Source organism: Equus caballus, chromosome 1 (assembly GCF_041296265.1).
Source record: "Equus caballus isolate H_3958 breed thoroughbred chromosome 1, TB-T2T, whole genome shotgun sequence".
In the NCBI taxonomy this organism is placed as follows: Eukaryota; Metazoa; Chordata; class Mammalia; order Perissodactyla; family Equidae; genus Equus; species Equus caballus.
The window spans coordinates 105,926,241-105,950,251 of record NC_091684.1 but is presented as its reverse complement, the minus strand read 5'-3'; the positions used below and the strand labels follow the sequence as shown (position 1 = coordinate 105,950,251).

The 24,011-nt window shown below is 47.6% G+C and overlaps 1 protein-coding gene across 2 annotated transcripts in view; it reads left to right on the top strand.

Annotated features, from left to right (window-relative positions):
- ABHD2 (abhydrolase domain containing 2, acylglycerol lipase) overlaps positions 1-24,011 on the top strand; it is a 96,315-nt gene that overhangs the window by 52,194 nt on the left and 20,110 nt on the right. For both annotated transcript variants that reach the window (XR_011438573.1, XM_001503110.6), the window contains exons 4-6: positions 732-907; positions 3,848-4,015; positions 20,032-20,215. Coding sequence is in view for 1 of the 2 variants with exons in the window: in XM_001503110.6 (XP_001503160.1) it covers positions 732-907; positions 3,848-4,015; positions 20,032-20,215 (528 nt within the window). In the remaining variant the exon portion in view is untranslated. The remainder of the gene's footprint in view (positions 1-731; positions 908-3,847; positions 4,016-20,031; positions 20,216-24,011) is intronic.

Here is a 24,011-nt window from a genome sequence, read left to right as displayed (position 1 = left end):
GCGCTTCCTACCAAGGAGCAGAGTCTCTCCTGTTTTCACAAAGGACAGTTGTCAGGGTGGCATCGTGCCTCGCTTGAGCCAACAAGCCTTTATCCCTCATTAATCCAGCAAATATTTCTACCGCCCTGCCCTCCCGGCTCTTTTTCTGGGGCATACCGTGCCCCCCCCCCCACATAGAAACACACACGCACAAGGCGCCTATGGGCTCTTGGAAGAGTTTCCAGGGCTTCCCAGTGTGACAGAGACCAGCAGGTTTGCTGATGGAGTAAGCCCTGCGCGGTGGCCTGCCTTGTTAGCGGAAGGGGCGAAGGGAGCGTTCAGCGAGCGTGGGTGCTGTGCTGGCTGTTTCAGATACATTCGCTCCTCTGGTGATGAGACTGACCCCGTCGAGTAGCATGTGTTCAAGATGTATTACTTGCTTTCTTTTTACTCTGCATTCTGGAAATAACCCTTGTTGAATTACTCAACACCCTAAATTTGAAGTCCTGTCTATATAAGGATGGCCTGATTGATTTCTAAAGCTAATCTGATGCAGGATGTATTAACAAACGGAAGAAGGGAGTAAATCATGGCATGGATGTAAAGTTAAGAAAAAAATTCATATTTATGCTTAGTGTATAGAATTTTCCAGGAAAAAACTTAAATGGTTGAAAGACTTTTGCTCCAAGGTTTTGCAGAGCGTCAGTCAATGAACGTGGAGAAGATTGACGTCTCCTCTCCTTCTTTCTTAGGTACATTCCACCTTTGATCTGGGGGAAGAGTGGACACATCCAAACAGCCTTGTATGGGAAGATGGGAAGGGTAAGGTCGCCACACCCGTACGGACACCGGAAGTTCATCACCATGTCTGACGGGGCCACTTCGACCTTCGACCTCTTCGAGCCCTTGGCTGAGCATTGTGTTGGAGGTGAGCTCGCTGGGGTCGTCTGACCTGGCTGTCACTCGGAGAAGGAGCAGACGTCAGGGAGGGAGCACGGTGTACACGCTCAGGCCACTGCCGCGTGCCATCGCACCCAGGGGTGGGTGAGGAGTCTGCAGAGATACATCATTTAGGAGCAGCCAGCAGGGACTGGCTTCAGATCCGCCTGCCCGTCCCCTCATGGAGCTCCGTGGAAAGCGTTGTTGAGTACGGTTTTTTCAATCCTCTTGTGAATGACAGAAGCTTGGTGTAAGGGGAGGACGGAGAACTCGGAGCCCAGGCCCCCAGGCCCAGCCCTCTGGTTTGGTGACAGCAACAGAAACCAGACTGTTCTAAGTGCTTTGTAGGTACCATTATCTCATTTAATCCTCACAACAACCGTGAGGGGTCCGAGCCTTGTTACCTACTTTGCTGCTGAGGAAGCTGAACCTTCACGATGCAGTGTAAGCCGGCTTTAATGCTGGATGCAGCAGGTAACAGAGGCTCTCAGGTACCCCTGCTTAGGTTCCGTGGACAAGAAGATGCATTAGGGTCAGACTTATGCAGGGGTCCGGGACACCCGCTTCTCAGAAATAACTCCAATTTTCACTGCTGCTGGAACTCGGCCCTGCGCCGTCCAGCCTGCACGGTAAACGCTCATAAAGTGCTTCCTGATGAGGACTTTGAGGAAGCGGGGTTAGATGGCAGCGACCTTTTAAATGCTGTTCCTGCTGGAAGAGAATGTGTCTTTTGAGTTCTGTAGGATGCGAAGGCACCTAGTTTTTTATAGGAAGTCAGTAAATATTTATGGGTAAATTCTAGTAATTATGTTATAACTCTCAATTATTTAAAGTAACTAGAACTGCTGAGTAGGTAGAGAGGAATGTTTAATTTATGTTCCCTGTGTCTGGAATGCTTGTCCCCAGGCCTTCCCATGGCTGCCTCCTTCATGTCATTGAGGTCTCAGCTCAGACGTCACCTCCCCGGGGGGACACGGTCCCTGCCTCCCTAACCAGGGTTTCCTTTCCAGTAAATCCATCATGCCTTCCTGCTTGCGTTCTCACGGTACCTGCCACTCTCTACCCTCCTTTGGGTGGTTGTTTATTATCTGTCTGCTAGAATGTAAGAACCCCCGAGCCCAGACCCATCGGCTCCCAATGAGCAGTCACAGAAGGAATGAAGAAATGAATAGGTTAGGAGCTCACATGGTGTTTACAAGTCTTGTAGCTGATCTTTCAAATATTTATTTCTCTACCATACCCAGTTAAATATTTTTCTCTTGTTTCCAAAGCTTTTCCTTCTTCTACCACGAAAGCACTAAATTCAATTTCATCAGTCTGCTCTTTCTACCAGGACAGAGGTGGGAAGTTGAAAAGGGCAAACCTCTGATTCTTTGTTGTACTCGTTCCTGTCTTTCTGTCGTCCCCGTCGCCAGACAGAACTGACGAAGGTGGTTCTGGAGAAGGCAGTATTTGCATCCAAGAAATGCTCTCAGAAAAGCAGCCCTTTTTTCCCTATTATGATGTTTTTCTGACACAAAAGGAACAAATACTGTTTGTAGAAAATTTAGATAATACAGAAACATTTTAAGATGTTAAACATTTAAAATGTTAACCTTTTATTCCATTTACTTCTAGTTCTATGCATAGTTTTTCCAAAATTTGAATTATTATACATTATATTATAAATATTTTTCCACGTCCTTAAAAGTCTAAAAGTCTTCAAAAACAGAATTTTAATGATTGTTTAATATTCTACAACACGGCCGTACCATAATTTAATCATTCTTCTCTTCTTGGGCATTTACCTTGTTTATAGTTTTGTTACTATAAATAACTAATGAGCATCCTCAGTCATAAAATCTGAGTCAAGATTCTAAGAATTAGAATTGCTAAGTCAATGTTAATAAAATGTTTAAGGTTTTTTATGCATGTTGCATAAGAATTTTTAAATTGCTTTATCTTAACTTTTGGAGGGAAAATTTATGATACGATTTAATAACCTAAACACCACTTTTCTCTTAAAGAAAAATATGTATTCATATTTTCAAGTACGTCATTCACACTCATGATAGAAAATTCAAAAGATACTAAAGGAGATACAATGCAAACAGAAGTGTCTCTCTCACTCTACTCCCCAGTGGTACCCACCCTTAGGTTCTTACATTGATTTCAGAGCTAGGGAATACATGTATAAACGCAAATGTCTTTTTTTCGTCTACACCAATGGCAGCGTATCATAACCCTTTTCTGCAACTTGCTTTTTTCCACTTAATACATATTGTACAGTTTGCCATGTCAGTGTATATAAAGAGGTCTCATTATTTTTAAGGGCTACATAACATTTCATCACTTGGATGTGCAATAGTTTATTTAACTAGACCCCTATTTCTGGACAGGTAGATTATGTTCACTCTTTTGCCGTTATAGTCTATACTGTATATATATAGTTTTGCAAATGAACAAGTATATCTCTAGGATAAATACTGGAAAGTGAAATTACTAGATCAGAGAGATCTATGCAAACAGTACTTTTTATTTTTCCATTCATTCATTCATTCATACAGAATTTCATATAGAAGAGTAATGTTCAGAAACCTGTATAGCAATTCCACAGAGTAATTTTATATCTGTTGAATCTAATAATAAAAAGTGAAATCGATAGTTTTGTTTCATTTTTCTTGTAATTAATTTTTATTGTACTTTTCAAAAGTGTCTGTCCATGATGGATTGAAAATTTTAAAAACCGACTCTTCACTATAAGTAGTTGGAGAAGCACTGATGTAGACAGCTCCAGCTGGAAGAGAAAGATATTCTTCCCCAAAGAATTGAGCGAAAAGATGGATGTTAAATTCCCTCCCACCATTTTCTAAGCCAGCAGAGTATAATTGTGTCCATTTACATGTCACTCTTTATTGGATGTGTCGGTATCTCTTTCTCTACCCTGTAGATGACGTCACCATGGTCATCTGTCCTGGAATTGCCAATCACAGCGAGAAGCAGTACATCCGAACCTTTGTCGACTACGCCCAGAAAAATGGCTACCGGTGCGCCGTGCTGAACCACCTGGGCGCCCTGCCCAACATTGAACTGACCTCTCCACGCATGTTCACCTACGGTAAGTAAGCATGGGACGTGGCCAAGTGGAGTCCCAGCTTTTTCTGTTCTCGCCGCAAGTGCACTGCCCTTTCTGCTTCTGCCTTAGTTTTCTAAGTTTAGAATTTATACCCATCTGCAGGAGATGGTGGGGCACACAGTTAGAACAGGAGCCGACTGTCCTGGGCATTTATGATGGCATGCCTCACATCAGCCTTTCACATGGGCACTGTAACCACCCCATCTTGTTCCATCTCATAGAGGCGGAAACTGTGGCTCACAGGGACAGTCTTACCCACGGTCGCCTGGCTGTTAAGTGTCAGAGCAGGGCTGGGAGCCAGGTAGATTGGGTAGCTGATGCCCTTCACCGCTATGCCATCCTGACACTCATTCCTCAGGACTCTTGTGACTGGCAAGCAAGGGTTGTGACGAGGCGGGGGAATGTCTGTGGGAAGGGAATCTGGCACATGAACCACTCATTGGATTTCAAGTTCCTTGAGAACAGGAAGTGAATCTCAGACAAATGCTTCTTGCCTTTCATGGAAGTCCTGTGTTAGCTAAGGCTCTGTCTTCTGGACCACTCCTTCTCAATTCTTCCTTAACTCCCCTTCAGATTATTCATGCACACTAAATAATAAACACACAAAATATGTGTCTGTATATGTACAAACATTTGGAATGTTTATAACCCAATCAATTATAATGTGTTTTCATGGGAAACAACTGAAAATTAGATCTATAATCTCACCATAACTATAATTTATTTCTATTTCTTCATCCTCCCATTTGATCTTTATCTATGTGCACATAGTTTCTTTTTAGGTGCAGTCGTAGTGTGTTTATCTATGGTGACTTATTTAAATAACTTTATATTCACTAACATAAAGATGCATGGACATTATATTTAATCTTTCTTAGGAGCCACATTGCTATTATTACTATTGCTATTAAACTGTGTTGTAGTTTGTTTAACCATTCCTCTTTGTACGCCATTTAGGTTATTTAAAGTTTCTCAGCATTTTAAATAACAATGCTATAAATAACTCTACATGGAATTTTTTCCTCTCTTTAATGACTTCTTTGGAGTTAATTTCCAGGAGCAGAATTTCGAAGCTGACATTTTTTTATGCGTATTTGTACATAATGTCCGGTTGTCCTCCAGCAAGGTTGTTGCAGTTTCTCCTGTCACTGGAGACGTGTAAGGGTGAGGAGGGAGGGCCGTGGGTGGGAAGCGTGAGCAGGTGTGCCTGCTCTGTGCCAGGCTGCGTGCTCCGCAGCCCGCTCCTCCTCTGCGCTCACTCCCACACCCAAAGACACCCATTTTACAGACTATTCAGTTCAACAGTGTGGTCAGTGGCTTGAAGATACGGGTAAAGGTCCAGATTTACAGATAACACAGGCAGAGATTAGTGAGTGTGTGGAGACAGGTTTGGGTCCAAAAGGCAGAAACAGGAAAAAGCTAACAAAAATGAAAGTAATGGGGAATGATTATAAGGTCTTGTCCGTGGATATAAAAGTCTGTCTGTACAAGAAGAGAATGCTGAGGCCTGGCTTGGCCGCAGGGCCCAGAACAGAGACTTGGGACTACTAACAGCATGGTGTGCCAACAACAAGGCGAGAGATGCTGGTGAGGGCACTCGAAGTGCGCCCTACAGGGCTGGTGTCTCACACAGACATAATGCCTTTAATCTCCACAGCAGCCGCGAGACAGTACAATTCTGATGGGAAAAAACGAGGCACAGAGATGTTGAGTGACCTGGGCAAGACGTAGAGTAGAAGAAGTAAGTAGACGTGGAAGAGCTGAGGAAGTAGAAAAGCTGAGACACGAGCCTGGATGTGGCTCCCCAGCCTCCAGACCCGCAGTAGAAGAGCTGGTTCTGTGTGGTCCCACCCCGACCCCCGGCGCTGTGCTCGGGCTGCCGGGAAAGGAGACGAGATTGGGCGGCCTTCACACACGAGTCGGGGAGTCTAATGGCTGAAGGAGCAGAGAAGAGCAAGCTCAGTGTGGGACGTGGTCACAGAGCATACCGCGGCCCTGCCACTGACGGCTGTGTGGTCTTGAGCAGTTTGCTTAACCTTGGTTCCAGATTCTTCAACTGCAACATAGGGGTTGTAATTTTACAATTAAACGTGGGTTACTAGGGACTTAGCAGACAGTTGAGTGCCTAACATACAGTAACCATTTATTAAATGTTTGGTTTATTCTCGTTCAAATACGTGAAGATCTGTTAATGGTAGTGAGGGATTAGCCAGGCTCTGTGTGGCCCAGATTAGTAAAATGTGTTCTGCAGAGGAAGATGGGAATATCCATAAATAATTACGATACGGTGTGATGAGTGGGGGTCTGGCGAGCGTGCGGCAGCAGCATGGAAAAAGCAGCCTGTCTCCATAGGCAAGGAGTTGTGTTGCAAAAGGAAGGATTCTTCCAGGAAGAGCATTCGTTCTGGGTCCCCCAGGGGAGGATGGGTTGGAGCTCCCAAACAGAGAGGAGTGGGCTGTGGGGAAAAGCATCCTGCACAGCTGCCTTTTAAGTGGGTGTCTGGGCTGGTGAGCAGATTCTGAGTGAGGAAAATCCATGGGGCGAGGCGAATCCATCTAGGGAGAGCCCAGCTCCCAAGTTTTTCAAAGGAATTTAACTGTTCCCTTTTATTTGTGGTTGTTACGGTTTGTTTCCTCAGAATTTTGGAAGTGGATTCCCGTAGTTGTTAGACTTTAGTATTTCTCCAGAAAGACAGGTGACCCGGAAGAGATGGGTGACTTTTCGAGCTGTGGTATTTGGTCTTTTTGTTTATCATTACATCTTTTAACTGTTGAAGCGCATTTTTAAACCGTTGGGTGATAAGGTCAAACAGATGTGAGCTTAAAAAGATCGAAAATCCAGAATTCAGACACTTTGTTGAAATCCGAACTAACACATCTTTGGTATCTTCAAAATAGCTAGACACAGCGTTAGTGTTTCCTTAGATGCTACTGATGTGACTTTAGTTTAAAACAATGTGTTTTTAATAAACGTTTCCCTGGACTGGTGAATAAGGAGCAGTCCTTCAACAAAGATGGCCTAGTACCTTAGGGCACAGCCCATCTTTATTTCTCTTGACTGGTAAACTGAGGCAGCTCGACAGTCAACATGCTAGAATTGAAAACCTTCAGCACAGTTAATCATGTGTTGAATTCTTAAGTGTCTAGCTGTCTGTTTATGGGCTTTCTATACTTAAGTACGAATATATTTGTTGACTTTTGTTTCTATACCTGGTATTATTATTGGTTTATAATGATTGCTGCTTTGTGATATGGCCCAGTGTCTCCTAGAATTAACCCTGGCTCGTTGCTTCTTGAGTGTGCTTTTGTCTCCTTGCCTATGTATTTTTTTCAGTTGAATCTTAGAATTATTTTGTCAAGTTCTGCGCTGAATTTCTCTCAGTCAAGATGGACTAGGTTATGCTGCAGGAACAAACAACCCCATATCTCAGTGGTTTAAAAACAAAGGTCTATTTCTCCCTCACTCTACACATCCATCATGGTTGGCTGGGGGTTCCATGTCCCCACCATCACCGTCCTCACTTAAGGACCCACGCCAATGGAGCAGCCACCAGCTGGAATGTTACCCACGTCACAGAAAGTGGAAAGAATGTGGCTCTTGAACCTTCTGCCTGGAAATGATGGAGGTCACTCCTGGTCGTGATTTACTGCCAAAGCACGTTACACGGCCAAGCCCGGCTTCGGTGGGGTGAAGGAGAAGCGTCCTCCCCAGGGAGGGAAAGTAGATATTGGTGAACGCTAGCACAATGCATCACCATCTTTGAATAGGAGTTTTAATGTAGAAATTAACTTGGAACAGTTTATTTTTATAGTGTTTACTTTTTTCCTGCAGGACATACAGTCTGTTCCTTCAGGTCGTCCTTAGTTTCTCCCATAAAGAACTTCTAGTTCTTTTGTGTAGTTCAATGGTTATCAACATTAGCATTCCCCCTGCTGCTTCTAAAAGATACTGATGCCCAGGGCCCAGCCCCTGGGGAGTCTAAAGCACCCCCAGGGTTGAGAGCCTCAGATGCAGGTCTTACACATTCCTTGTTTCCTCTTCAGTTTCTGAAAAACTTTTTATTATAGAAATGTTCAAAATATATGCAAGTCGAGAGAACAGTAAAACGAACTTAGAATAAACCCTGTGTACCCATCTCTCAACCTCGACAGTTACTCAGCTTGTGGCCAATCTTGTTTCATCTGCAAACCACCCCCTTCCTCTCTCCCCTTTCAAAGATGATTTTGGAGCAAGTCCCAGACAGCCTGTCATTTCGTCTGTGGTATTTTAGTGCGTAAGGCTAAGATACAGGGATTCTCTGTAAACTGTTTTAGTTTGCTAAACAGAATACCGCAGTCTGGGGGGCTTAAACTACAGACATGATTTTCCCACGGTTCTGGAGGGTGGAAGTCCAAGTTCACGGCGTGAGCGGGGTTGGTTTCTTCTGAGGCCTCTCTCTTGGCTTGTGGATGGCCGTCTCCTCCATGTCTTCAAAGAGTGGTCATCTCTCTGTGCGTCCATGTCTGTGTGTCTCTCTCTCTGTGTCCTGATCTCTTCTTCTTGTAAGGACACAAGTCATGTTGGATTAGGGCCCACCCTAATGACCCCATTTTAACTTAATTACCTCTTTAAAGGCCCTTTCTTCAAATTCAGTCACATTCTGAGGTACTGGGTGTTAGGACTTCAATATATGAATTTCAGGAGGACACGATTCAGCCCATAACGTAAACATAAGCACAGTACCATCATCACACCTAAAACACTTAACAGTACTACTTAGTACCATTCAGTTTCCCCAACTGACTTCTTTGTTTTCCTTTTTTTTTTTTTTTTGGTGAGGAAGATTGGCCCTGAGCTAACATCTGTGCCAGTCCTCCTCTGTTTTCTTTGTGGGCCGCTACCACAGCATGGCTTGATGAGTGGTGTGTAGGTCCGTGCCTGGGGCGAACCCTGGGCTGCCAAAGCAGAGTACACTAACTTAGCTACTACAACACCAGGCCAGCCCGTTTTTCCTTTTTAATTACAGTTTGCTCAGTTCAGGATCTAAATCAGGTCCATATATTGCAGTTGGGGGATAGGTTTCTTAAGCCCCCTTTAGATCTTTTCCCTTCACTTTTAATAGGCCCCCAACCAAGTCAGCCTCCTCCGAGGGGTGCCTGGATGTGACATTAAGGGGGCTCTAGATCCCCAGGGCATGCCATAGCACACCTGGGGCGTGTTTGAGCACCAGGCACTGGCCTGAGGGGCCTGCTAATCCTAGGTCTGCCCAGTTTCTGTCTGGAAGGCCTCCTCTGGTCTTCACTTGGTTTCTCCTCATCATTTGGGTCTCGAGCATGACGTCACCTTCTCAGAGAGCCCTTCCTCGACCCCCCATCCCCTAGCCGCTCTCTGTCTAATCCCCCTCTTTATGTTCTTCAAGGTACTTATGATTTGATGAAATGCTGTATGTGTTCGCGTGCTTATTACCTGTCTCTCCATCCCAAAAGCCCACTCCACAAGAGCGAGTGGTCTTTGTGCCGCCTGCTGTAGCTCCCCAGTGCCTGGAATCCTGCTTGGCCCAGAGAAGGTGCTCACCCCATCAGGGTGACTGAATGAGGACCCAGGGGAGGGTGTGAAATGCCAGGCTGTGCATGTAAGGTGACATTTTGCACACCCGCGCGTCTCACACAGGCGTGCCTTACGGCTATGCAAGCCTTGCGTCGTGCACGCCGCGTCGCCCTTGAGCAGATGCCAGGCTTTCCAGTCGCTGTGAGTACCCCCCTGGCCTTTGGAAACTGATCTTGACCAGAGGAAAACTAAAGAGGGTGTTAACACGAAGCCCTACATTCTTCTTTGCCTGTAGGCACCCCCCTCAGATCTCTCTTTCTGAGAAAATTGTAAAAGAAGTTTTCCCACTTCTCAGACTAACTCTGTTTCAACCCACATCAGCACTAATCTGTTGTTATTGGACATCTTTGCTGATGTGATTAGAAATTGTTGAAAACAGATCTCTCTTGAGCAGAAGAATTTCCTGAGTGGATAATTATGCAGTCTTGTGACTTAGAATCCTTTGTGCTTCCTTGGAAAGATAAACTCATTCAGGACGATCCTGCTTGGCCGCAGGTGTCATTTATCTCCCGCAGACGAGGGCCAGGCGCGCCCCACGTGTTCGCGGGCCTGTCTTCACTTGGTCCCCGCCGCTGCGTGGGAGGGGCTGTTAGTGTCCCCCTCACAGGCTTAGGGAGGTTAAGCGCCCTGCCCGGGGTCACGCAACTAGTAAGTGGCAGAAGCAGCATTCAAACTGATTCTTAACCCCAACTCAATACGGCCGCTGTTGTAGTGTTCGTTTCCTGTTGAGGATATTGTGCATCAGGACACAGAAGGGCAGGGAGATATTTGAGCATTTCAGATTTTTCCCCGCTTCGGTGGTAGTGCTCATTACTGCTTTTGTGAGTAGCTATAGCTTAGCTCGCGTTGGTTGTGTGCCAGGCTCTGTTCTAAGTTCTTTGTAGGATTGTTAAGTCAGCCATCCCCTTTGACAGCTGAGGCCCAGCAAGGTTGAATGACTTGCTCCCGGTTCCAAAGCTGATGAGTGGGCGCTCCGGTTTCCTGCCCAGCAGCCTAGTCCTGGAGATCGTGCTCTTGGACACCAGGCTCCATCGCCTTCCCGTCTAGGAGGGCGCGTCCTGCCGATGCTTCTCAGGAGTGAGGAAGTAGTTCCCAGTCAGACACATTTTAGGTTTAAGGCAAAAGAGCAACCAGAAACTCCTCAGAGCCACAGAAATAGGCCTGGCGAGTTTGGGCTCTGGTTTTTGTTCATCCCACATCCTGCAGGCCTTCCTGGGGCCAGGCCCTGTGGTGAGAATGCAGTGGGCATCCTGAAGCTCCAGTCTGGTGAGGAGCAGCCCACCATCCAGGGAGGAGCGGGGGAGCAGTCCCCGTCCGTCCGAACCTGTTGGCTGGGTTTGTCCAAAACGAGTGTTTACCAACAGCAACCTTTCCAAGGACAGGGACCAGGTTTTAGTTTTCAATTTTTACATTATTTTTTGTTAATCTCCTGCGTCTAGTCTATCACTTTGGGATTGAAGCTCATGAAATGCCTGCCTGAGGAAAAGCCTGTGTTTTAGAGTCCAGCAGATGGGACTCTGAAGGCCTGGTTCACAAAGGGTGTTGAGATAGGTAGCGTTGATATAGAAGTGTGTAGCATGGAGTCCCACAAATGCCGGTAAATGGCAGTGATTATTGTCCTCATTAGTCTTTCTGTCTCGCTTTGTGTTTTCTGTGAGCCAACTGAGAAGAGAAAGTGCGAAACTTTACTCGAACAGTCAACTGCTCGAGCCTCCACAGCAACTCCGCCCAGCTGACTGCCTATGAGCTTCTGCAAGGGCCCATTTGAGCAGCTTTGCCTGTTGAGCATAAAATTCTCTTCTTTGAGCTTGGTCTGAGTTGTGACTGTTCAAGGGGACGGTCAGGCCCTGGTGGTTATTCTGAAGGAGGCAGTGCTCGCTTTCCAGCTGCACAGCCTTCACGATTGGCTGCTTGTCAGATCTCGCGGTCCCTGGGGCCAGGTCACACGCCTCCAGCTCAAAGCCACGGGCTTCTAAATTCAGAGTCAACTCTTACAGTCAGTGCTGGCAAGTTGTCTTTATTGTAGTACCTGCTCTATTAGCTATATTTTAAACTTTCTGAAAAGTTTTATTTTTTTAAAAAATTCCTCACTGCCTGCATCATACACTTCATAGATTTTTTTCAAAGTAGCAAATATGAAATCTTTCCCTTTTGATGAATTAAATTAAATAATATTAGCTAATCTGACTAAATGCAAAATGTGAAACTTTCAGGATGACTAGTGGAACCCACAAGGGTGAAATGTATCCATCTTTTAAATAAATTTCTTAGTGAAATAGAGTATTCTACTGTATCCAACCGGGTCCACTGCCCAGTCATGTGAATAAGATCAATGCGTAACACTTGGAAATGAAGGAAGCTGTAGAAGTCTTGAAGATTTTTGGAAGTGTATTTATTATAAAGAGCCTAATCTTTAATGGGAACACTGCGGCAGTAGACATGTTGGCTTGCTCTTTATTGACTTAATTCATTTTCTAACCCAGACATTGTTTGGAATATGAGTATTTTTGTCAATGATGCTGCAGGAGACCAGTAAATTCAAGAAACATTCTGCTCCGTCTTTCTGTCTTTGGCTAAATGCCTTGTCTCCTCAGCCCAGTGTCATGTTCAGAGCAAAGTAGAGCTGGATGGAGTCTGCCAGCCAAGGAAATGCACTGAAGACCAGAATTATCCAGTTGTGGTTATTCTGACCTCCAGTTCTAAGACTGACTCCTGAAGTCTTACATCCAGAAAGTGAAGAGCCAGGTGACAAAGGGTCCATGAGTTTGATCTTGATTCAAAGAGAGAAAAAAATTGGGAGTTTTTAAAAGTTTCTTCTGTGTCAGATGAAAGGAATAAAAATAACAACCCAGGTTTGGCCCCCACGAGGTGACTGAGTCCCTTAGGACTGTGACCCTCCTGGGAACTTACGGCCGAACACCAAGCTAGCGCCTTCTGGCTTTGCAATGGTCTCGAAAGATCTAAAGTACCTTTCCCTGTGAGTTTAAGCAGGGGAGCCGGCCCTTCCCTTGGTTCCAAACACACGACTTCTGGCGCGAGACATCAAGCTGAGAAGAGGTCCCTGACGTCGCAGCATCATCTTCTCTTGCTTGGAGAAGGAGCTCGTTAATGTCCAACGGAGTGTAATACTGGAATTTTTTGCTCTTTAAGCTAACTGTTGGAACCTTGATGTGAGATCTGAAAACCTCGCCTTGCTTAGAGGGCAGCATTTCACTCTTGGGAGGGCAGGAGTCCCTGTGCCTGGCTGACCATATAGTTTAGCGTCCCAACTGAGACGCCTTTGAGAGTGAAAGAGGACCTTACTGATAACATCATCAGCATCAGAATAACAGACAAACTCCAGCACACTTCAGGCAAACCAGGATGCGTGGTCACCCTGCTATAGAGCATGCTGTGGAGGTCACCCGTGATCCGGGACGTCTTGCCATAAGGAGTTGCAGACAGTGATCTTTAAGGAACTTCTCTTTTGTTTTTACTGCTCAATGTATCTGGGGATATTTGATTAGATCCTGAACTAGATGTTTCTGTGAGCTTCTCATATCTGCCATTTTAACTGATGCAGACTCAATTTTGAATCGTGTTCATGATTCCAGATGAAACCATGAATCCTGTTGCCTCTGAGACAGACAGTCGAGTGTTCAAATGGCAAAAAGACACAGTGGGGAGGGGGGAGGAAGAGGAGACGGTGAAGAGAGAGGGAGAGTGGGGGGTGAAGGAGGTGAATTTGCAGAAGCTCCAGCCTCTTCGTAAAACATCTGACAAGAACATCTGCCGAGAGTCACTGAGCGCTGAGGTGGTGCCCAGGGGCCAGTCGAGGGACTGTGATGGGAAGTAATCTCAAGAGCAGGACTGTGGAGAGGCAGACAGGGTCTGCACCCTCAGGGTAAGGGTAAGATCCCAATCCTTAACCTTCAGCCACAGGAGGTTACTTTAGGCATCCTGTACCTGAGGAAACAGCTAAATGCAGTCATTTGTGAAAATCTTTGTTTCAGAGACAAGGACAAGGCCACCTAAAGTCACAGGCAAAGAGGGCTCTTGTTTTGTTTCCGCAGCTGTTCCCTCCCCTGGGTGACTCAGCTGTGCAGTGGCCTCCCCACAGCTCTGAGAAATGACTCACAGGCCTTCCCTCTGAAAACGAGAGGGGCTGCTAGGCCGCCAGCTGCCCACCAGCGAGCCAGGTTGTTGCCTGACCCGATCATTCTCCTGGATTAAATTTAGTGGGAAAGCTGTTTGGGTAATTCTTTCCCAGCCCCTGCACGTTACGCTAGCTGGTACTCTGTGCTTTCATTCCACACGATTCAAACTTCCTTCTCACCCGGCTAACCCTGGTGGCACACCCACCGTGTGCCAGGCGCAGGCCTGGCGTGGAGGAGACAGGTGACTCAAGGGCTCTGTCTCTTGGAACACCAAGTCTCTGGTCCCTGCATCTGAGTCTGCTTAGTCATGTTGGTGCCGTTTGAGGAAATGGCTTATGAAACAGTAGCTTTCAGGCAGCCTCAGCCTTCTCTTTGCCTCCGGGCGAGAGGTTAAGGAGAAAGGCCTTTTCTGGTCTCAGCAGGTTGCCTTTCCAAGATGGCCATGTAGTAGTCATCTCTGGAAGGCCAAGTTAGCGTCTCATATTTCATCTTGTCTTGAAAAGCTGCTGGCAAAATTAGATACCTTAATCTTGTTACTGGTGCTAATCCCATGAGGATTAAATACGTGGAACCTCATTAAAATCCTCCTAGTATTAAAAAACGGATTGCCGTAGCTCTGAGTAAAACAGCCCAGGGAGGGGCCACCATCACCGCCCATGTCGTAACTGCTGTCAGGTGGAGATCCCAGCAGGAAGGCCCATCCCGGGGCTGGGCAGACCCGCATCCTTGCCCCTCTTGCCTGGGAGAGATGGCAGCTCTTCACAAGACACGGCTTGTCCAACGGCTCGTCCAGTGTTAGGCAGGGCTGGCCTTTATCCAAAGCAGACGTGTTCGTATTTAATGAAACTGAGGTTCCCAAGGTACCTGCACAGTTAGCTGTAATTGCTCCTCGGCAGCGCAGCCAATCCAGTTTCATAGCTGCCCGGTGTCATCGGAGCATCTGCTCCAGGTCTCCAATACTTAGGCTCAAACCTGGGTGAAGGTAGATGCGTGTAAAAGGAATCAGAGGGCAAGCAAGTAAGACGTTTAACAATTAAATAGTTAATCCCTGCATTCCTATGCTGTAGATCTGGGAGGCCAGGCAAAGGAGTGGGCCTTGGGGTCAGACACGGCTCCAGAGTCCCGCGCTGCCATTCACTCACCGTGTGACGTTGGGGGAGTCATTTCCTCCCTTTCAACCTGCTTCCTCGCCTGTGTTTAGGTTCCTAGTACAGAGCCTGGGACGTGGTGCATCGAGCTTCCTCCATTCGCTTAGGTCGTACTGACTGTGTGCCCAGTAGGCGTTGGGCCCACGGATACAGTGGTGAATGAGACCAAGAGCATCTTTGCTTTTTGGAGTTTACAATCTAATGAGGCTCATTCAATGTTAGAACAAAACGTAAAGATATAAATAATTAGCCAAGGCATAAACAAAATTAGGCAGAACCTCAGGGAAATGGTGGAGAAGTAAAAATTTTGGTAACAATTGAAAATAAGTCCCTCACTAGCGTTTCTTACTGCAAATAATGCCCCCCGACCCCAGGCTGCAAACCCACTGCTCCAGCGTGAGGGGGATGTCGGGTGTACTGAGCATTGTTGAAACTGATCGAAGGGGATTTAAACATCTTTTTTATTCTGCATTTTCACTAGATTTTTAAACTGGCTGGATTTTTATTGAAGTAGTAACATATATACATAGTAAAAACATTCAAACAGGGCGAAAATCTACATGCAGTGAGTCAAACTACATCTCCCTCCCACCCTAGACCCCCGAATCTCCTCTCCAGAAAATGGCTTGGGCACAGTTCTTCAGCGAATGTTCAGTCAGATATGTGTGCGCATATAATCCCACAAGTGCACCGAGATGGGGCCTCCCCCGCCGCTCCGCCCTCATTCTTGTCCCTGGCTAAGATGGCTCGAAGTCATTGCACATCAGCAGGCCGGCCCCTATGCTGTTCTTTTTCACAGCAATTTAACGAGTCCTCCATTGACGGACATTTAGGTTGTTTCCGATTCTTTGCTGCTACAAACAGCACTGCAGTGAATATTCGTACATATCTTTGCACACACGTGCACACATCTTTGCACACATGTGCAGCATAAAGTCCCCCAAGTGGAATTCCTGGACCAAAGTTTGTCCTTTTAAAAACATTAGCAGATGTTGTAACCCCATTGCCTTCTAGGGGCTATCCCAGTGCACACTCTGTGGATGGGCCAGAGGACCTGTCACCCACACCCTCCCCAGTCTTGGGTATTGGCAAACTTGTTCTTTTTTTTCTAATATGGGCAGTGGAAAATGACTTCTAATTGTCGTTTTAGTTTGCTTTTATTTAACTATGAGTGATAGGAAGCATCTTTTCGAACTGCCCTTTTACAAGACAAAAGAAACAGGAAATTGAGGTTTCATTCCAGCTTTCCTGTCAACTAGGACAGTGGTTCTCAAAGTGCGGTCCCCGGACCAGCAGCGTCAACATCACCTGGGAACTTGTTAGAAACGCAGATTCTCAGCCCACCCGGACCTCTGGATCAGAACTTCTGCAGGCGGGGCCCAGCCGTCTGTGTCGTAACAGGCCCTCTGGTCAGGCCCCACCCCTCGAGTTTCTGATTCAGTAGGTTTGGGAAGAGGCCCGAGAACATGCGTTTGGAACTGGTCCCCGGGCAGTGCTGATGCAGCTCGTCCAGGGTCCATACTTTGAGGACCACGTGGCTGGAGCATCATTCTTGCGGTGATGTATAACCCCAATGCAGAGGCAGGGCAGCGCCCCCATGTGTGAAGGTTGTTTACTGCAAGTGGAAAGGAAAGAAGTCTGCGAAGAGAGCTTCCAGAGACAGCATGGGACAGCGTGCCTCAAAAAATGCTTCCCCGCATCCGTCTGAGCCGGAGAGATCATTGGTCCTTCGACCAGGGGTTCTCAGCCCTGCTTGCACTTTGGACTCACCTGGGAATCTTGCAAAAGAACATCCATGCCTGGGTCCCAGCCCCAGATACTCTGATTTAATTAGTCCATGGGGGGCCCAGGCATCAGTGTTTGTTGTTACTGTTTTACAAGATCCCCAGGTGACTCTAATGTGCGGTCAGATTGAAGAACACTGCTTTGGAGAAAAATCTAGAAATCTAGATGGGCCTTTTTAAGGGTTAAGCTACAATTCTTTGTTTAAATGATTTTTTTCCTAATTGTGGTAAAATACACATAAGATAAAATTTCCTATCTTCACCATTTTTAGGCACACAGTTCAGTAGTGTTAACTGCATTCACGTTGTTGTGCAGCTCATCTCCAGGACTCTTTTCATCTTGCAAAACAAAGCTCTGTACCCATTAAACAACGACTCCCCGTTCCCCTCCCTCCAGCTTCTGCAACCATCTTTCAACTTTCTGTCTCTGAATTTGACTGCTCTAAATACCTCAGACAAGAGGAATCATACAGTATGTGTCTTTTTGTGTCTGGCTTATTTCACTTAACATAATGTCCTTTGGGTTCACCCATGTTGTAGCCTGTGTCAGCGCGTCCTTCCTTTTTAAGGCTGGATAATATTCCGTTGTACGGATGTACCGCATTTTGTTTATCCACTCAACTGTTGATGGGCACTTGGGTTGCTTCCACCTTTAGACTATTGTGAACAAAGCTGCCATGAACATGGTTGTACTTAAATGATATTTTTAAAAGAAAAGGGAATTAACAGTTGTAATAGTAGTTAACATTAAATGCTTATCATGTTCCAGGCCCTGGTTTTAGCCCTTTACCTTTGTCACCTTACTGACTCCTCCAAATAACTCTAGGAGGTATTTGCTATTATTACCTCCATTTTACAGATGGGGAAACAGACCCAAGATGGTTGGGTAACTTGCCCAAGGTCGTAGTACCTCCCAGAGTTCCCTCGTGATAAAGATAAAGTTGTCGAGTATTTGTTAAAAGAACCCGTTCCCAGGCCCCTCCTGTTCCTATGGATGCCGAGCCTCCAGCAGGGCACCTGGAAGCTGTAGATTGTCCTTGTCCCTGGGGGTTGCTGGTCATCAGAGGGAAGTTGGCAGTGTTTGGGGCCAATAACTGGTAGGCCCAGGCGGTCGACCACAGAGCCCTTCACTCAGCCGGGACGCCGTGCTGCCTCATCCAGGCCATGTCTGGAAGGCCCCTTACGGCCTGAGGCAGGTGAACAGATGTCTCTAATGGGATTTCTGAATTTTCATTTGTTGTGTGACCGAGTGCCTGTGATAGCAGCTGAGTGCATTTGAAGACCCCCCTCTCTCACATCACGGCTCCCCATTTTAAAGCCAGCATTCCCTGGAGGTACAATATTCCTTCCATTGCTACCTTTTTAGAAAGAGAAACTTGGGCGAATGGCCTAGGTGGGGACAAAAGGCTGGCATTTCAAATCCCAAAGTCAAGAGTTCAAGGTTCCTTCGGGAGCCTGTCACCAGAACCCGTTCAGAGGCCGTCAGGATCCACTCAAGTCAGTAGCTGTTTATTGGAGGCCTGCAAACTGCCACAAGGCCTGCTGGGCACAGGAGGGAGAAAACAGGAGCTGTCTGATTCTCCCTGGAGAGAAAGACTTCCCGCTCAGAGTGAAGGAAACCTGCGTCTTTCCACGCTGGGAGGGAGCAGCTCTCGGCCTCCAGCTTTGCCTTTAGTCTTAAGTATCTTTTGCCACGTTCTGAGCCTCAGGAGCTCCCAACACTTTGTGACTGTGATCATTAGTCGAAGTCCAGGGGATATTGTGTGAAAAGAGGCGTGAGGGGGCCTCCGGAGTGTCAGGAATACTCCACGTCTTGATCTGGGTAGTGGTTACATGGCTGTAAGCATGTATGAATTCATCAATTGTGCACTTTCCTGAGTGTATGTTATACCTCGTTAAAAAGACAAAACGACAGGGCAGCTTTATGTGTATTGTTACGCAATGGTTTCTAAGAGACACTGTTTAAAAAAAAAAGCTAAGCAAGGTACTAAACAATATGTATGCTACCATTGATATTTTTAAAAAGAGTATAAGAAATTACCTTTTACCACATCTTTTATGCCTGTTAAATTTTGTGCCATGTGCATGAGTTAGCTATTCGAAATTTTTTTTAATGCAGATTCCTGGGCCTGGCCCTCATCTTGCTGAATGAGCTTCTCTGGGGGTGAAGCCCAGGAATGCCCATTTATAACACCCTCTCCAGGGGACTCGATGCGCACTGCAGTTCGAGAACCCCTGCGTGGGGTTGTGCCGGCCTCGCTTAGGCTGCGTCCCAATATAAGAGAAAGAGGATATAATGAGGGCTTGCCCCAGGATCAAAAGGCCGTGCCCCTACGGCTTGCTGGTTCAGAAAGGAGCTCAGCTCCTGTTAGGGATGTCGAGACTTCTGAGCTGGTGCAAGGTCAGCAGTGTGTTTCCACTGTAAGGCCATACTCTACTCATGCTGCTCTGTCTTGGACATGCTTCTTGCCAACATCCCTAACTTTCCCTGTTGGGTTTGATTTTAAATTGGCTCCCTCAAGAGCCAGGGTTGGGTCTTAGAAGGATGTGATAAATCTCTTCACCCACCTACAGCCAATAACCTCCTCCTCTTAGCAAAGCTGCTGAGACATAACCTGGCTTCACCAGCTTCCCTAGGGGACCCCAGCCGAGGTCATCCCTTCTGGGCGAACGAGGCCCCAACGCGCTCTCCGCTGGGAAAGCTCCTCTGCGTGTCTCTGAATGGGTCTGCCTCCCTTGGCACCCTGTCCTTACGTCACCAAGAACATTTTATCCTAGTCTATAGAGCATCCAGCCCGTCCCTCCGGACTGAAGTTTGTCTTTCCTTCCTTCCCCCATGCTGACAAGAAGAGCCTGTAAATAACATCCACTTGGTACTTTTCTTAACACCGTGAATCCTTGTACACGTGGGTATCGCATCCTGTTTTGTAGCCTGAGAAGCTAATCCCAAAGGTGTTGCTCTTGCTTTTGTTAGCATCTGTGTGTGAGCAAATGTGCTCCTGCGAGCCCTGAATACCTGTTTTGATTTCCATGAGCATCTAGACGGGTTTCTCACCAGCCACCTTGAAAGGAGCTGTGCACACCTGTTAAACATGGTACCTCCCCTCATGGGTACTGCCAAGGCCATGTTTCCTCTTATACTGAGGGGCATCTGGAAACTTCTCTCCAGGTATCCCAGGAGAAGTGTCTGTCTGTCTCTCTCCACACACACACGCCATACAGATATGTATTTCTCTCTCTCTCTCTCTGTTAGTATCTTGGCACCCGTTTAGTAACCCTCCAGCCTGCACTTTCTCCGATCTTGTTGCACCTCAAGTGATTGAGCGGCTTGACTCTGTCCACAGGCTGCACCTGGGAGTTCGGAGCCATGGTCAACTACATCAAGAAGACGTACCCCCTGACCCAGCTGGTCGTTGTGGGCTTCAGCCTGGGCGGCAACATCGTGTGTAAATACTTGGGGGAGACTCAGACAAACCAAGACAAGGTGCTGTGCTGCGTCAGCGTGTGTCAGGGCTACAGCGCGCTGAGGTGAGTGACCCCCACACATGCGCCCACTCCTTTCTTTGCTCAGGTCCTTCCCTTAGTGCCTGTTTATTGAGATGCCCCAGTGCACCAGACGCTGGTCCGTGAAGACCAGGGGAAATGCTGTAGCAGACCCAGCAGAAGTTTCTGGGTCTCGGATTCACTTTGTTTTGCTTCCACTTCATACACTGGGGTTGCCCTCTCAGACCCCTTCAGTCTGGGCAATGCGGCCGTGTTATGGGATCAGATCTGTAGCTGAGCACAGTCCCCCCGAATAGCGCTGTCTCCCTGCGGAGGCTCCGTGAGGCGGCTCACTGTGCTGATGCTCTGGGAGTTTTGTCGGACAGTGGGTTTCTGAAGGACACGGGAGACGGGCAAACCAGGACCTGAGAGCTGGGCCTCGTGATCCCAGGTTCCTCCTCCCTACAGAAGAGTGAGTGTCAGATGGCATCTGGAAGGGATCTGTAGAAAGCATTTAATCTGAGTCCTCGCCTTCAAATATTCTTCTCTTAGGCATCCCCAACATCCACTCACAGGAGATGACCAAAGGGTCAGGGTTGATCTTGCCCCTTAGTCTCCTGCCAGCAGGACCCTGCAGGGTGAGTCCTCTGAGGGCATCATCGTCCACTCTGACTCCCCTCAAGATCAGTGTTGTCCCAGAGCTCTCGAGGGTCACCACACTCACACACTTACACACACACTCATTCGCACACATCTCTCCAGACTCTTCAAATGCATTCATGTATTTGCCTGTGCTCATTCTTCATGATAATGTCTTTTGTTACAAATGCAGATGACCCATTATTAAAGATCTCTTGAAGAAATCCAAAATCACACAAGAAAGTAAAAAAGTCTCCCTTATTGATCCAGCCTAATGCCAAACAGTCCTTATAGGTAATAAATGAATCCTTCCTTTTTGCCTCACCCATATCTCTCATGGTGTAGTTTAAACCTATTTCATCATTTTCGGATGGATAGAGGCCATGTTGTTTCTAAAAATATGTTACTAGAGTTTGAAGCCAGCACATCCAAAGGACAAATGCAGGCCTAGAATTCAGCCTCTGCCCACGAGGCTTAACGTGGCCACAAAGGATTTAAATGTACCCAAAAGTAGGCGTGAAAGACATCCCTGATGGAACCTTTCCTGACTTCTAGGACCAAGGCCTGGGTTCCAGTTTTCCTCACCTGCAAAATGGGGATGACAGTAATAATAAATAGTAGCTACCTCATAGCGCCGTTGTGAGGGCGAGAGGAGTGAACGCATATGAAGGCCTTAGCACAGTGCCAGCACGTAGCAAGCTGGTAGTCACTGTCATTATCATTGCTAGTCACTGTAAAATGGGCAGTGGGGTAGGTCAGTGGGTCACAAAGACCGGTCTGGTGAGCTGGTCACTGTCTCACTTCACTGAGACTCACCTGGGCAATCATGTTAGAAATAAATTCAGTTTCTTGGGCCCCACCCGTGGAGATTCTGATTCATGAATCTGGGCCTGAGGCCAGGAATTGGCCTTTGGACACATTTCAGAGGTGGCTCCTGATGTTTAGCCTCGTTTAGCTGTCATTGGGCCGGGCGCCTCAGTGGTCTCTCCGGCTCTGGTCTTACAGGCCCAGGGTGGTCCCCCCGTCTCTCCTTGGGACGGTTGGGAATCCCCCTCCACTCCCCTCGGCACTTGGAGAGCCAGCTGAAAGGACGTGTTCCTTCATCCCTGCTTTACTCGGAAGATTTCACTCCCAGCTCATGGCCAGTATGTAACCAGAGTTCACCAAAGTCCCCTCCTGACCAGTGACTGGGATAATGGAGAGGGGAAACGGGGCCTACCACAGGATTCAAGGGAGCAGGGCCCTGCAGGAGGACCTTGCCTGCCCGCACCTGACGGATGCTCCAGTTTTCGGCAAGCCTTCTATCCTCCGTGCAGTTGGCGTCGCTGGAGTCCCTTCCCAGACCGAGTGCTCTGAAATTACCGTGAGCACTGACTTTGTGTTCAGAGAGCCCCGGATTTGATAACTGGGAGGATGTAGGACAAGTTAGTTTTCTTTTTTTTTTCCCATGTGCAACATCTCAAATGACAACGGCTTCCTTTCATTTTGCTGCCGTGGCGCCACCTGCTGTTGGCAGAAGCACACGATGCTCACGTTCGGGGAACCAAGATGTGTGGACTAAGGCAGGGGTGTCAGAAGCTGGGAAATCACGATCTGTGAGGTGCTATACCTTTTGTAGACATCGTCTACACCAGCCCTCTTTGAGACCCTCAAGATGCTCATACTTGCAATTACCTATCGTCACATCACGCTCCTGCAGCGAGGAAAGAGAGAGGCAGGTTTGTCCTCTGGAGCACAGAAAACTGATGCTAGGGCTAAGACCTGTGGCCCCACAAGGGAGCTGGTGGCAGGTCAGGGAGACACGTCCCCTCTCTCTGCTGCCACTGCCCAGGGCTCAGGTCCCCTCAACATTTTAACGAGATCTGCTCACCAAAGGACAGTGCCTTACTTTAAACCAGTGTCACCTTTCTTTCCTGCCAAGGCTTGAGGGCCATGAGCCTTTTCGGCGCTGGGATGATGGCAGCCGTGCTTCCTTTACGCCGAGGTGGAGCCGCGAGGGCTCGCCGCCCCTTGCAGGGCCACACACACGGGAGTCCGTGCTTCCGGTAAATCCCTCCCGGTTGAGTCTAGAGAGCTGCTTGTCAGTGACTGTCCCCTCCCTCTGGCTTCTCGGCTCCGTAGCGCACCTCCCTCTAGCCAGAGCCAGTTCAGGCGCAGAAGCCAGCGCCCGCTTGCTGTAGTGAACAGAGTCTAGCCGCTGCTGACAAGCTTGCCTTGGAGGATGTGCTGACCGCTGAAGGAGGGGCGCGAGCCCTGGAAGCGCATGGTGTGGGGCCGGCTGGACGTGCTTCCTCAGCAAACCGCGGCCGGCCAGCCCTGGCAATCTGCGTACTCTGGTTTCGTTAATCATCTGCAACTTTATTGTGAAAAGCCTCAATGATGACTTCACCCAGCGAACTGCGACCAGACAGGAGGGTGACAGGGACCAATAGTGGTGCCAGAAGATTACCCGCAGATTCATTCACTCATGGATCCCTTCAGCTAGACTCCCTTCTAGGGAGTGGGGACAAGGCATAAAAGTTCCCCACCCTCGTGGGGCTTAACAAGAAAGGAAAGGGGGGGCCAGCCCAATGGCATAGTGGTTAGGTTCACATGCTCTGCTTCAGCAGCCTGGGGTTCGCCGGTTTGGATCCTGGGTGCGAACCTACATACCGCTCATCAAGCCATACTGCCGTGGTGTCCCACATACAAAAAAATAGAGGAGGATGGGCACAGATGTTAGTTCAGCGACAATCTTCCTCAAGCAAAAAGAGGAAGATTGGCAACAGATGTTAGCCTGAGACCAATCTTCCTCACCAAAAAAGCCGAAAAAAAAACAACCAAGCATTTTATTACAGTTTGGGTATAAGAGATAGTCTGTATCTGAGGGCCTCACAGCACTTAATGACAACAGAATGGTGTTTACAAAGCAGCAAACCAACAAATACATGTCACTAATAGATTGCACACTAGGCATATGGGTGCCAAGGAAGTCCTCAGTCAAGTGGGGAGGGGTTTTGGAAGGAGGTGAGAATCAGGAGGAAGTAGCCCAGTGCCCAGGCCAGTGGCAAGGGCCCCTTACAGGACAACAGAGGGATGACCAGATCTCCCAAAAGGCAGTCCTGCTCCCGGCTGAGTGTGCGTGTGAGCACCGCTGAGTTTAGCACTGTAACGTCCCCATGTTAGCAGGCTTTCCTGCCATGGAGAAGGGCTGGGCACCACT